The sequence below is a fragment of the Phocoena phocoena genome, chromosome 3 (assembly GCF_963924675.1).
Source record: "Phocoena phocoena chromosome 3, mPhoPho1.1, whole genome shotgun sequence".
In the NCBI taxonomy this organism is placed as follows: Eukaryota; Metazoa; Chordata; class Mammalia; order Artiodactyla; family Phocoenidae; genus Phocoena; species Phocoena phocoena.
Genome location: NC_089221.1, coordinates 108,012,698 through 108,026,379, shown reverse-complemented (window position 1 = coordinate 108,026,379; position 13,682 = coordinate 108,012,698). Strand labels below are relative to the sequence as shown.

The window sequence follows — 13,682 nt, the reverse complement described above, 5'->3', positions numbered from 1 at the left end:
CACATTTTTCTTTTTCATTAATTTCTACTTTCATTATTTCTTCTAATTTTTTTTACTTTGTTGTTATCTTTCTAACATCTTAATTTGAAAACTTAGGGCATTAATTTCATCATAAAATTTTTATGTATGTTTAAAGTTATTCATTTTCCTCTATGTGCTATTTTATCTGCAAGCTACACTTTCTAAATAGTATGTTTGTTATTGTTTAAACCTGAGAATATTCTGGTTTCCCTAATGATTTCTCCTTTGATCTATGGGTTTTTCAAAAGTATGCTTGTAAATTTCTTAGTTTTTTTGTTACTGGATGTTTAACTTAATTTTATTATGATCAGAAAAATTCATCTGTATATTCATTTTTTGAAATTGAAATTGTAGAATAAAACAATATATGCTCATTCTTTGTAACTATCCAGTATGTTTTAAAAGAGCAGGTGTTGTTTTATAATTGGCTGTAGGTTTTATATCTGCCCAATAGATCAATATTTTTAGTTGTTCAAATCTCTTCTCTTCCATATAGATCTTTCTGTTCACTTGATCTATCAGTTTCAGAGAGCTGTGTTAAAAACTCCCACTATGGGGCTTCCCTGATGGCGCAGTGGTTGAGAGTCCACCTGCCGATGCAGGGGACACGGGTTTGTGCCCCAGTCCGGGAAGATCCCACATGCCGCGGAGCGGCTGGGCCCGTGAGCCATGGGCGCTGGGCCTACCTGTATGGCCGCTGGGCCTGCGCGTCCGGAGCCTGTGCTTCTCAATGGGAGAGGCCACAACAGCGAGAGGCCCGCATACAGCAAAAAAAAAAAAAAATCTCTCTTTGGAATTTTCAGGTATTTAAAATGGGGAGGGGAGATTTCAATGTCTATCAATCCAGATCATAATGTTAATTCTAATGTAAATTTGATATTACTTAGATAAAACAACTGATTTCCTCAAGCAGAATATTTTATTCATTTCTACTAGACAATTAGTACTTTCATATATTCTGCTGTTCTACACGGCTTAGGAGGTTATATATTCTACATTTTTAGTAATCAATTTATTGAATAAAAGTACATACTATGTGCCAAGTATGCAAGTACTCATGTTCTAGAGGTTGGGAATACAACAGTGAACTAAGGAGACAAGAATTCATCATATACATACAGATAGATTGATAGATACATAGGTGGACAGATAGACAGACAGATAGATACACAGCTGAATTGGAAACATTTTATGAAGAAAATTAAAGTAGGCAGAGGAGGATAAGCTGGGGCTGTGATTATATTTACATTTGTAAGACATGTTATCAGAAACGCCTCACTAAGGTGACACTTGAGCAGAGAACTAAAGAAGAAAAACAGAGACAGCCATGTGGCTGTTCTGGAGAAGAATATTGCAGGCAGAAAGAAAAGCAAAAGGTACAGGGTTTGAGGTAGATGTTTGCTTCATGTGTTTGAGTTACAGAAAAGAGGCTGATGCATCTAGAGCCCTCTTAGTAAGGAGGGAAATGGTAGGCTGGAAGTGAAGGAGGCTAGACTATGTAAGGTCTTGTGGGGCATTTTAAAGGTTGGGAGTTTTACCAGTATGATAGGAAGCTACTGGAAGAGTTTGAGCAAAGAAGTCAGGCAATTTGCTTTGTTTTAGAAGACTGTCCCTGGCTCTGAATTGAAAACAGGCTGTAGGAGGCAAGGGATGAAAAGTAAAGATCATTTACGAGGCCACTCTAATAATCCAGATGAGAAGTGATATTGGCTTGGCCCAGAGTGGTAGCAGGAGAATTAGTGAGAAGTAAACAGATTCTGGATGTATTATGAAGGTGGAGTCAACAGCTGATGAATAGAATGTTGAGAGCGAGAAACAGAGAGGGCTCAAGGGCAGTTTCATGGTGTTTGGCTGAGTAACTGGAAGGATGGAGCTTCCACTTATTGTGATAGGAAGACCTCAGGGGGGAGCACTTCCAGGGTGTGGGGAATCATTTCTGCATGTGCATGCTGGAATGAAGTCTCACTCCATGTAGCCTTGGGTATATTTAAAAACACATGGGGACTTCCCTGGTGGCACAGTGGTTAATAATCCGCCTGCCAATGCAGGGGACACAGGTTCAAGTCCTGGTCCAGGAAGATGCCACATGCCATGGAACAACTAAACCCGTACGCCATGACTATTGAGCCTGCGCTCTACAGCCTGTGAGCCATAACTACTGAGCCTGTGTGCCACAACTACTGAAGCCCACACGCCCTAGAGCCCCCACTTGCCGCAACTAGAGAAAGCCCGTGCACAGCAACGAAGACCCAAAACAGCCAAAAACAAATAAATAAATTTTAAAAACCCATATTATTTTAATAAAACTTTACCTAATAACTTATTAAAAGTTTCATACAATAGCTAAAAATGCTCTAAACAATTTGAGTGTGCATACAGCACCTTTTCTATAATAAAATTTCATTGACATTCTACACATAAGAATATTTTACTAAGATAATTACTATATTAAAACATTCACTTATTTAACACATATTTATTGTTTGCCTAGTATGTACCGAGCACTATCAAATGGATTAGGAATCTCATGATAATAAAAAATAGGCATGGTTCATTACCCCTTGGAGCTTAAAGCCTATGAATAGATGAATGAATACACATTTATAAAGAGATGGTGGCATTAAGTGTTTAATAGACTGACCTACACAGAACACATACTATAGGAAATGGTTATTGATAAGATGTGTGAATTATGATCAGTAGGACATAATTACTCAAAGATATTCCCATCCTTGTAAGGTGGAGGGTGTAGCATGTGCCAATGTCCTGCAGTGTGAAGAACCATGGTACATTAGAAACACTGTAAGAACTCTAATGTGGCTGCAGTGGTGAGACTGAGAGGGAGCATAGTGTGAAGTATGGCTGAAGACATTAGGTTGGGGATAGATAATAAAGAGCCAGCCCAGAAGTAAGTTAAGTGAGTTAGAAGTACCCTTACGCATTTCTGACATAGTACAGTAAGTAATTAACAACATGGGCTTTGGATTTGGACAGACTTGACTTTGAACATCCACTCAGTCACTTATTAGCTGTGTGAGCTTTGGCAACCATCATTTCTAAAGTAAAGCTAATAGTAATGCCTTCCTTCCTCAGGTGGGAGCAGAAGTCTTTGGTCTCAATGTGCTAACTCAGTGTAAAGTTTTGCTGCCCAATAAATCTCCAGATATAGCAAGGTCAGAAAAATACTCACAGGATTATGTTACTAACAATTATCTTTCAAAATATTATTTCCATAATAATTTATATATTTTATAATATCTAAGACCTGGGGCTAAGTTTTAGTAAAAGCTTACCCGATATTAAAGGGTTTATTTTACTTTTAGTTGGAATTCACAGAGAGGGCTGAATTATTTGTGGCCCTAAAGGAAAAAGTACGTGATATGTATATATGGTACATATATGGTATATATTCATATTTCGTGTATATATATATACACACACACACATTTATATAACAAATCTAAAATACTACTAAAAATGTGTACAAAAGAACAACTTTTATTATTTGCAATGGATTGTATCACAGAATTTATGTCTAAAAGGACTGCACAGAATATATGAGGACAGAGATAAACAATTCAAATAAAAACCGCCTTTCAGGCTAAAAATAAAAACAGTCCTCTCTGGCAACCAAATGTGACTCCTATGTAATACTGTCTTAGAGTGAATAACTGTTATGTAACAGGGCTCTTCAAAGTGTGGTCTGGGCAATGGCTGCCAGAAGGTGAACTGTTATTTTTACAGATTTGTAACTAGATAAGCGGCTGGCACTAGAAGGTAAATCAGCTACACAAAGTTTAGTTCAACTGATTTTTTTTTAAATTTCAAGACTTTTTCAACAAAGCGAGCAATGTGCCATATTCTGGCATAGCTCCTTACCTCATCAGAGACCACATTTCCAATATAAGATCAGTTATTGAGCAGCTAATGAGAAAATCAAATTTAATGGAGAGAATTGTACTACATACACTAAAGTAGATTCTAGATGACCTTCAAGTGTTATATGGCAATAAAGAGAGACGAGAGAGAGAGAGAGCGGGAGGAGAAGAAAATAGAAAACTACTAGACAAAAATATTTTCCTAATTGTAGAATGAGGAAGCACTTCCAATTGCAAAAAACTATAGAAAAAATAATGTGAGATTTGACTACTAAAAAACAGTCTCAGGTCAAAAACTTTAAAAGACAAGATTAAACTAAGAGATCTAGGAAGATCTTAACAATATATTTGATCAAAAAAGAATGTCCTTAACATCAGAAGAACTCCTGAAAAATTAACCTCTCTTAGCTTCAGTTTCCTCATCTGTAAAAAGATGATAATACTTAGTTCAAGACTTCTGTGAGATTGGATTAGATATGAATAAACTGTTTAGTACAATGTCTGATAATAAAAGAAGTCTTTTAAATTATTAGATAGTCTTTAGCAACCTAATATAAATATGATATTCTAAAACTTTAAAAATACTGTGCAATTGTACAGTTGAGAGTTAACTCCACAAGTTTGTGTGGTCCCAAACCTGCACATTCTAAACAAAGGTCTGGGACTTGCCTTGCTCTTCAGAGCTAACTCTAAGCCCTTGAAATATCCTGCCTAATAAAAAAGTATCTTTGTTTACTTGGGGGCCCTGGGACATGTCCAATAGTTAATACTAACAATGTGATTTATGGTGGGGGACTTAGAACAGCTTGACCTCTGTAGGGAATAGGTGGTCAGCCATGCCTACGTGACTAAATTCCACTAAAAACGCTGAGTACCAAGGTCCGGGTTAGCTTCTCCAGTTGGCAGTATAATGTGCGTGTTCTCAGACATTATTATTGAGAGAATTAAGCATTGTTTGTACAACTCCACTAGAAGAGGACAAGTGGCAGCTTGAGCCAGGTGTCCCCTGGACCCTGCCCTATGTGCCTTTTTCATTTGCTGATTTTAATCTATATCCTTTTACTGTAATAAACTATCATTCTGAGTAAAACAACTTGGATGAATTTTATGAGTCCTTCTAGCAAATCGTTGAACCTGAGGGTGGTCTTGGGGACTCTCTCCCCACACACAGTAATGTAACCACAATTAATATATTAATAATAAATTACAGCTTGAAATCAAAGTATAATCTCTTACTTTAAGAAATTTTGTTCATAAAGATGATATAAGACATATAAAATATAGTGAATATGTGTATACATATGTATTCCCAAACCCTATCAAAGTTATGAACAATTTCATAAGGTATTTTATTTATAAAAATAAAGTTTTAGCCTTCATCACAGTAAATTAATGAAAGTCCTATCTGTATTTCATGAGTATAAAAACATTAAATACCAATAAAAACATTCTATTGTTGAAATTTTTGGTTATAAGAAAAATAATCACTCCCCTGACCTATCATTTAGAAAGAAAAATAATTTTGGAAAGGAATCATAAAATATTGGTATAAATCATTTATTTCCTCTTTCTTGCTATGGATTCTAACTTACACTTCTGTATATAATTACATATAAGATTTTTAATTGGTAACTTCTCTAAGGAAAATTTTAATATATTTTTGCAGACATTACTTAAGATTCTTTTGCAATAGTAAAAGAAGGATATTTTTGTTCACTTCAATTACTTAAATTCTCACCCCCACAAGAGTCAGTTTTATTACTTGGTGGTCCATATTGACTTTCCCAGCTATACATGGAGTTGCTCTGGGAATTTCTAGAGATCAAATTCAAGGCAACAATCATAAATACACTCAAATCAATTTAGAATCATTTCATGTGTAATTCTATATGTATTCTTGAATTGACAAGTTCAGATGAAATCATTCTGCCTTTCTTAAACTGTGGGTTGAAAAATTAAATGATCCATTTCTGCCTACAGGAAATATATTGAATATATTGGAAGAAATTATAACCAAAAAAAGAAAGAAATCCAAAAAGAAAAAAAAATAAGAATTAAGTAGCTTCACTTAAGTAGCTGAATCTTAATTATACCTCTAAGTAAAAGAGCTCTGCTCGGGTGTGTGTGTGTGTGTGTGTGTGTCTGTGTGTGTGTGTGTGTGTGCGCGCACATGCACATAGAATCCATAAATATACTTATCTAACATCTATGAAAACTTTCCCTATGTGAGAAGCTATGTGTATATGAATATTGATTTTTATTTCCTCTTCCTACATTTTTGTTTCATTGTGCTTTTTATCTTACACTGGATGATGATGATGTAATTTATATGGATGAACTTCCTGCTGTTTGTTCTTTATGAAGACACCATTACTCTCACTGCTATTGTCTCCCACTATCTAGCTGCAAGAAAAATTTTAGCCTCTACTTTTGAGACAAATATTGCTTACTGGTAAGAAGAATTTTTAGCAGCTAAGTAGTTCAACATATATCACATGTCCTGGTATTAATCCATCAAGCATTACACATACCTTTGGCACATCTCTATTGATTTTGGGTACAGCTCTATAAAAGTCAAATAAAATAATATTTTACTACCATTTTAGCCATTCCAACCTGAGTTCCTGGTCATAAACCAATGTTTCTACTACATAAAGCTGAAGTGGCCTTTCCTTAAATTATATCATTTGGTTTTTGTTTAAGTAGTTGTAGGTTCTTGACTGAGCCTTTGCATATTAATGAAGCAACTTGTACTGTGGTTGGTTCCTTTAATTACTGTTTTTCCTATGTTTTAGAATGTAACACAGACTGAAGAAATTAATTTAAAAGAAATTGCTTTTAAACTCTAAAATTTCTTTTTAAAGTGAACCCTCTAGTATTCAAGGTACTTGACAAAATTATTTAATGTCTGTTTCATTAAAAGATACAAGGTACTTGACAAAATTATTTAATGTCTGTTTCATTAAAAGATACTTTGGTAGATACTTGTCTACCAAACTGTTAATGCATGGCTGAAGTAAAAATTTTAATTATTCAGAAACTTACATTTAATTTATAAAAATTGTATTTATGATTAATATGTACTGTCTTAAAATATTTTTAACAATAACTTTCTTGCCTCTAAACATTATTGTCAGCATTTTTCATTCAAATGATACATGTGGTTTTTCCTATTATGATCAAACTGAAACATCTTTAAATTATGAAAACTGTATTGGAATTAAGAATCTAAATCCTATGATTCCTGGTGTGAAATACTGAATGAGGTCATTGCATTGTATACTTTCCCTAAAGGATAATGATTTTAAAGTGTATTTATCTTTTCTTGTTTCTTTTTCAAATAACAAACTCCTCATATATTCTAGAGCACTTGAATGACTACTGAAATCCTGCATGGGAAAAAATGAAAGTGTACCTACACATTTGAAAACAGTGGCATCAAAAATCAATTCCTGCTGATAATATCCTATCTCTCGGACTAGGTTATGGGTACATGGGTACATTCAATTTTTGATAATTCACAGGGCTGTATAATTATGACTTGATCATCTTCCTATACTTCAGTTTACTCTAATAAAAAGGGTTTTTTAAAACAAACACTGTTATGTTGTATATAAGTTTTTGTCTAAGTTTTCCTTTACCAGTCAAACTCCACTGCCAACAGAAGTTTATGCAATTGTCTACAGAGTCCAGGTATATAATGAAAACGAAGTCAGCTGGGTGCATGATAGCAGAGTACTGCCGCCTGTGATGAGCTGGGAAAGATGGACCCAGCCTCAAGGGTACAGACGCTACTCAACTCCAAGGAATGGCTGCCGTATGGGACTGTGAGTCTAATGTTGCCAGGTCTGGAAATTTGAATTTTTAAGTCAAATTTATACTTTTTAATGTTGGCAACTGATTCAATTTTTGAAACACTGCTGGCCAACTAAATATGTCTTTGACCAAAGAGGTCTCCATAAAGATCACCTCCCTGAGTAGGACTTCAGTAAATCTGAGTTCAATTAAAACACTTTTCATCTGTACTGCTGACACTGCTAGCATGTAGAGAAGTCTACAGTCAAAATTAAGTCTGATTCCCTAACCCACACCATTCTACTATAATGTATTTCCTGTAAACATGTGTCTATTTCTTATGTCATTTGAATCCCAAACCAACCTCATAACACAGATATTATCCTCACTTTATTGATGAGGAATCCAAGGTCCAAAGACAGCAGACAACTTAATGAAGAAATTCAGAACAGTATGACCTGAGTTAGACGACTTGAGTTCAAATCCTTCCTCCATCATAGTATTTTTATAACTTTGGGAGGGTAAATTAACCTCTCTGTACTTCAGTTTTCTCCCCTATAAGATGGGTACTCTTACAGTCTACCTGACAAGAACGCTGTGGGGATACATAAAGCATGTAGAAATGTGCCTGGCACATAGTAAGTGCTATATAAGTGTTGCTACCACTAATTATTATTGCTATTTTTATTATCTGTAAAATGAAATCCCTGCTTTTTGTGAGTTTTAAGTGAAATAATTTATGTAAAGTGCTTACTTAGAATTATGCCTGAGACGTACTTAATGTTCATTGCACATGAATTGTGAGTCCAGTTTAATTCTCTTCCAGATGCATTGCTCCTAAACCGTACAGATTAATTCCTTTGCTCTGTAGTGGATAATGACAAACAGGTACTATTAGAAGCTGGAACTATTTTTACTTTAACATAGTGTTTTGCTTGGATGCTTGAATAATGCACAGTTGTGTAGTGTCATGATTATTGCAAGGTTTACATCATTTGGAAATGTGAGTGAAATGAATCATGTGCCATGTAATGATTGTCCTGATGAGGATTTTAATGATGTAGTAAGATTTCATTCAGAGTATCAGGAATGGTTACAACATCCAGAAGACACTCTTCAAATTTAAATGATCTTCTCTGCCTCCTCGTTTACCTAATTTAAAAAACTTAGGCTCAAAGCAAATAATGAAAAGATATGCATGTAATTCAATAATTCAAATTACAAAGGTACGTGCTAATTTATTAGCATAGCCAGGATTTTTACTTACTTGTGGCCCATTTCATGAGCAATTGTAAATGCAAGGTTCAGGCCACTGTCTTCAGCAATAATACATTTTCTCTTTTCACTACACATTCCACTCAAGTAAGCTATACCTAGAAAACACAAACGTTAATTATCAAATGTCAGAATTAAAATGCAAATATTTATGCTTGGTATTAACAGAAGAAAAGAAAAATGATAGTTTTCCCCCCTCAAATATGTCAATATTAAACTGTGATATCCAGCCCCAAAAAACAGTTTCAGGAGAAAATGCATATGTATATGTCAGTCAATAAACTGTTAATATTCTTTTCAATTTTATATTTTAGATGAAATTATTTTATCAATTATACAGTTCTCAAAAGGCATACCATAAACATACATTTTATAAATACCACTTTTCATTGTCATGTAAGATAAAGTTACAACTTAGAAAATGTAAACGAAAAAGCAATGATTATTTAAATATTTTTCAATTCTTGAAACCTAGTTTCAAAGAAATACCCTAAAATAAACTATATTTATAAGATTCTTGAACTCACATTTATATTTTTAGTAATAAAATTTTGAAATTTTATTTTATGAAATACCATTTTAACTAATGTAACATAAAAACTATCTATGGTACTTGGAAAACTGAAAATATTTCCTTTGAAAATTTCTTAGCTAATAAGATGATCTGACCACGGAGTACATGATACTGAAATATTATTTAAGACAAAAATTTCAGCAACACATTTGATCTTTTGGTTTAAATTATTAGTAAAGAGGATAATATCTGAAATCACTAATACTCTTTAGTCAAAGATTTATGTACTATTTTACTAATTCAGATATACTCCTGAATAAATATCATTTAATACAAGGAACTATAATCTTCCAAGAGTATGTTTTAATGTATCTTCAAGTAACAAAAGTTATGTTATAAAATAAAATTGTTATTTTTTGAATTAGTTGTATGTTCTCTAATTCTCATATCCTTATAAAATACATGTAAGCTCATTTTATGAAAAAATTAAAGTCAGGACAGGTAAAATGATTTGCAAAAGATCACATGACTACCAAAGATAAAGCCATTTACCAGCTAATTTTATTTTGCTTCTGATTACAATTTACAGCAGAGTTGCCCCTAATTAAAGGTGGTTAGCTGAATGCTTGTGACTTTTTTCCTCCAGAAACTTAAAGAATAATGGCAAGGAATAATTAAATTTAAATAAAACAATAAACCACCTTGCCTGGGTTTTGGAAAGAGAAGATTCATGAAGGAACACGGACTGATTTAGTGGAGCCACAGCCCACATGACAGGAGAGAAGGATTTTATGAGCCTGGTAGAAACCCAGAGAGGCTCAAGACTGAGGCACACAAGGTTTGAGGAGAGTCATTGCTGGAGGGTTGAAAATGGAGATTAGTTCAAAGTTTATCCTTAACTACTCTTTCAAACCTTCATGTTGAATGTCAAGGCCTGGTATCCACTGGCCTATCAGACAAATGAAGATATATTTGTTAAGCAAAATGTAGTATAAACAGGTTATTTAAAACATATAACTATAGGAAGAAACAGCCAAGAGATTAAAATACATATGTTACTTTCTCTAAGTAGTTAGAAATTAAAATAGATCTTATAGACATTTCAAATTCACAAATAGATGAATAACGTCTTTATTAATGGATGGGTGGATGGATGGATGAATGGATGAATAGAGATAAGCCCTACTTCATTTGGCTTATTAAGGCGACTGAAATTATTCCAGGGTTGAATCAAGATAAAGTGGGAAGGAAAGATGAAAATAGTAATAAACAGAAGGGAGAAGAAGAGAAAGAGGAGAAAAACATGTTCTTATCTAGTTCCATTAAATGATAAGTGAAATAAAAACTTTAAAAAATTCTTAAACGTAGTGTGAATTTTAGGAGTGCTAAATCTGGTACTTATTAAGACAACAAAAAACGGAAAACTAGGATTTAGGAGTAACTGAAGTTGTGTCATAATTGAACGGAAGAAGGAAGGAAGAAAGAAGGAAGGGAGAGATGGAGGGTGAAAGAAAAGTATCTCCTCTTAAAAGGATATTAAAATTCTCTTGAGCATTTTAAGATTTTTAAAAAATATATAATTTGAGATTAAATGTTCTGAAAAATTCTAAATCAATCTCAACTATAATTAGCATGCTGATGACCACTGTTTGGTACAAAATTTCCTTTAGAATGCCCATATATTTCACCACAACTAAAATAATTCCATTACTATATGCAGATTAAAATTTAGCCAGTGTGGGTTGTCATCAAGTCATATATCCCTTTGCTACATGAACCAGTACATATCAAATTTAGTCACTTTAATAAGTTTTACATTTCTTCTCCCATACCCATTCAAATATACTGTTCCCAAATAAAAATAGTATTGTCACTTGTTCTTTTTTTTTTTTTGCAGTACGCGGGCCTCTCACTGTTGTGGCCTCTCCCATTGCGGAGCACAGGCTCCGGACGCACAGGCTTAGCAGCCATGGCTCATGGGCCCAGCCACTCCGTGGCATGTGGGATCTTCCCAGACCAGGGCACGAACCCGTGTCCCCTGCATCAGCAGGCGGACTCCCAACCACTGTGCCACCAGGGAAGCCCTGTCACTTGTTTTAAATTCTTATATTTTCTATATTATTCTTTTTGTTGTATACTTACATATTTTTTCCATATTTTTCTGTAATGTTACTACATTGGCTAGGATTTTCAACATACTGTTGAAATATGTGGTATTGAGCTCCGTGTTTTCCCTGCTGACTTCAATAGGAATGTTTACAGGTTCACAATGGAGATGACTGCCGTAAGGACTTTGAAAGATACAGCTTGTTAAGTTAAGGAACTTAGTTTCTAATATTCTTGTGTGTCTAAGTGAAAAAGGAGGCAATGTTATATGATGCATGGGTCAAAGGTGGATGGCTATTGGAAATAGCAACCGAAACAGGTAAGAGAGCTGAGCTTTTGTAGATCGGGTATAAAGGACGAATCCTAGGGTGTAAGAGGTGGCAGTAAAACTGAGAGTGAGAGAAGAGATAGACCTTGTAAAGGCTCTATGCTTGATAAGTAAAGTAAGGTCAGAGCTTGATACTTGGGAGAAATGAATACAGTGGTCAGGAGAATGGAGTCATCAATGAGCTAAAAGAACAGACACTTCCCAAAAAAAGTATTGGAGATAGATTTAGGGATTTTTAGATTTCAGAGCTGAAATTCCATGACATGATTAGGTATTGCCATGAGAGTAAAGAAGGGCAGAGGTAGAGGCTGAGGTCAGAGAATAATTAAGTAGTGTTGGGCAGACTGATACCATGAACATGAAATTGCACATGATCACAAAGAACTTAGGTGGGAAAGGGGGCCAACATCCATAGGAAATGTGAGCGAGAATCAAAGGGATGGATCAGTCACAGTGACAGCGAGGGACATGATGGTAAAGCTCAAGCTTCCACTTCAAATGCTGAGTTTTTTTATACGAGGGCAAGAGAGATTTTGATTTAGAAGCAACAGTGGGAAGCAAGAGGAATGCAGAAGGTGTACAACTTCAGTATCTTCCCAGCACCAGCCCTGTTTTACAGGGGAAGGCAAAGAATGAAGAGTGACCTCTCTGGAGGCCCTAAATTCTTCACCAGGTTATGGGAAATCAATGACTACTGTGTGGTCATATATAAAAACATATGGTGGTAAAAATGATAATTTATAATATATAAGACATATTTTATACTGTAAAATATAAATTTATATAAAATAAAATTCAAACATGATGAGTACATATTGAAATAGAGGAATGATCACAACTAAGTGTTAAAAAATCCAAATCACGGGCTTCCCTGGTGGTGCAGTGGTTGAGAGTCTGCCTGCCAATGCAGGGGACACGGGTTCGTGCCCCGGTCCGGGAAGATCCCACATGCCGCGGAGCGGCTGGGCCCGTGAGCCATGGCTGCTGAGCCTGCGCGTCTGGAGCCTGTGCTCTGCAACGGGAGAGGCCACGGCAGTGAGAGGCCCGCGTACCGCAAAAAATAATAAATAAATAAATCCAAATCACCACATTTTCACAGGAAAACAAAAAGACCACATAAATATGCTAAATTGTTAACAGCAACTGTATTATGTGAAGAGATTGTGGGTAACTTTTCTTCCTTTTTTCCCATTTTCCAAATTCATGTAAGTGTTTATAATAGTTTTATAGTAAGAAAATTAAAGACATAAATATGATAATCATGTTTATGAAATTTTAATAGTAATTAATACAATGTCTTGTAGATCAGGGTGTAATTTAACAACCAAAAACGACCCTCTACTGCTATTCTTCTTTTATTGAAATGTAAAGTCAAGATCTTCAACTAAGTTTCTGATAAGTTTGAATTTCATTGTTCTTACATTTGGCACACCGAGGAAATTTTATTTGACTTACAAGTTATGGAGAATAATTGTAACCCTGACTAATTTAAATGACTTGCATTATTCTGTTTAAAAGCCCATGCTTTTCAGGTCCTTTCTAGAACCCACATGTTTCCTATTATAACAAGGGGTAGAGGTTAGGAGGGGAAAGGATTTAACACTGCTGTTATTTAAAGATAGCTATAATACAGACGCTTTTTAAAGCCCTCTTTTAGTGTAGAAATTCTGAAAACACAAAAGAAACCAAAACAACTTCTAATTTGTCACCTAAAAATGAATCAAGTCACGCACCAGGAGTCAAGAAAATCTCTCATCTGAAAACA

General features: G+C 34.7%; 1 protein-coding gene across 1 annotated transcript in view; it reads right to left on the bottom strand.

Moving 5' to 3' along the window:
• ADAMTS19 (ADAM metallopeptidase with thrombospondin type 1 motif 19) overlaps positions 1–13,682 on the bottom strand; it is a 281,131-nt gene that overhangs the window by 145,033 nt on the left and 122,416 nt on the right. The window contains exon 8 of the mRNA XM_065874275.1: positions 8,962–9,067. Coding sequence (XP_065730347.1) covers positions 8,962–9,067 — 106 coding nt within the window. The remainder of the gene's footprint in view (positions 1–8,961; positions 9,068–13,682) is intronic.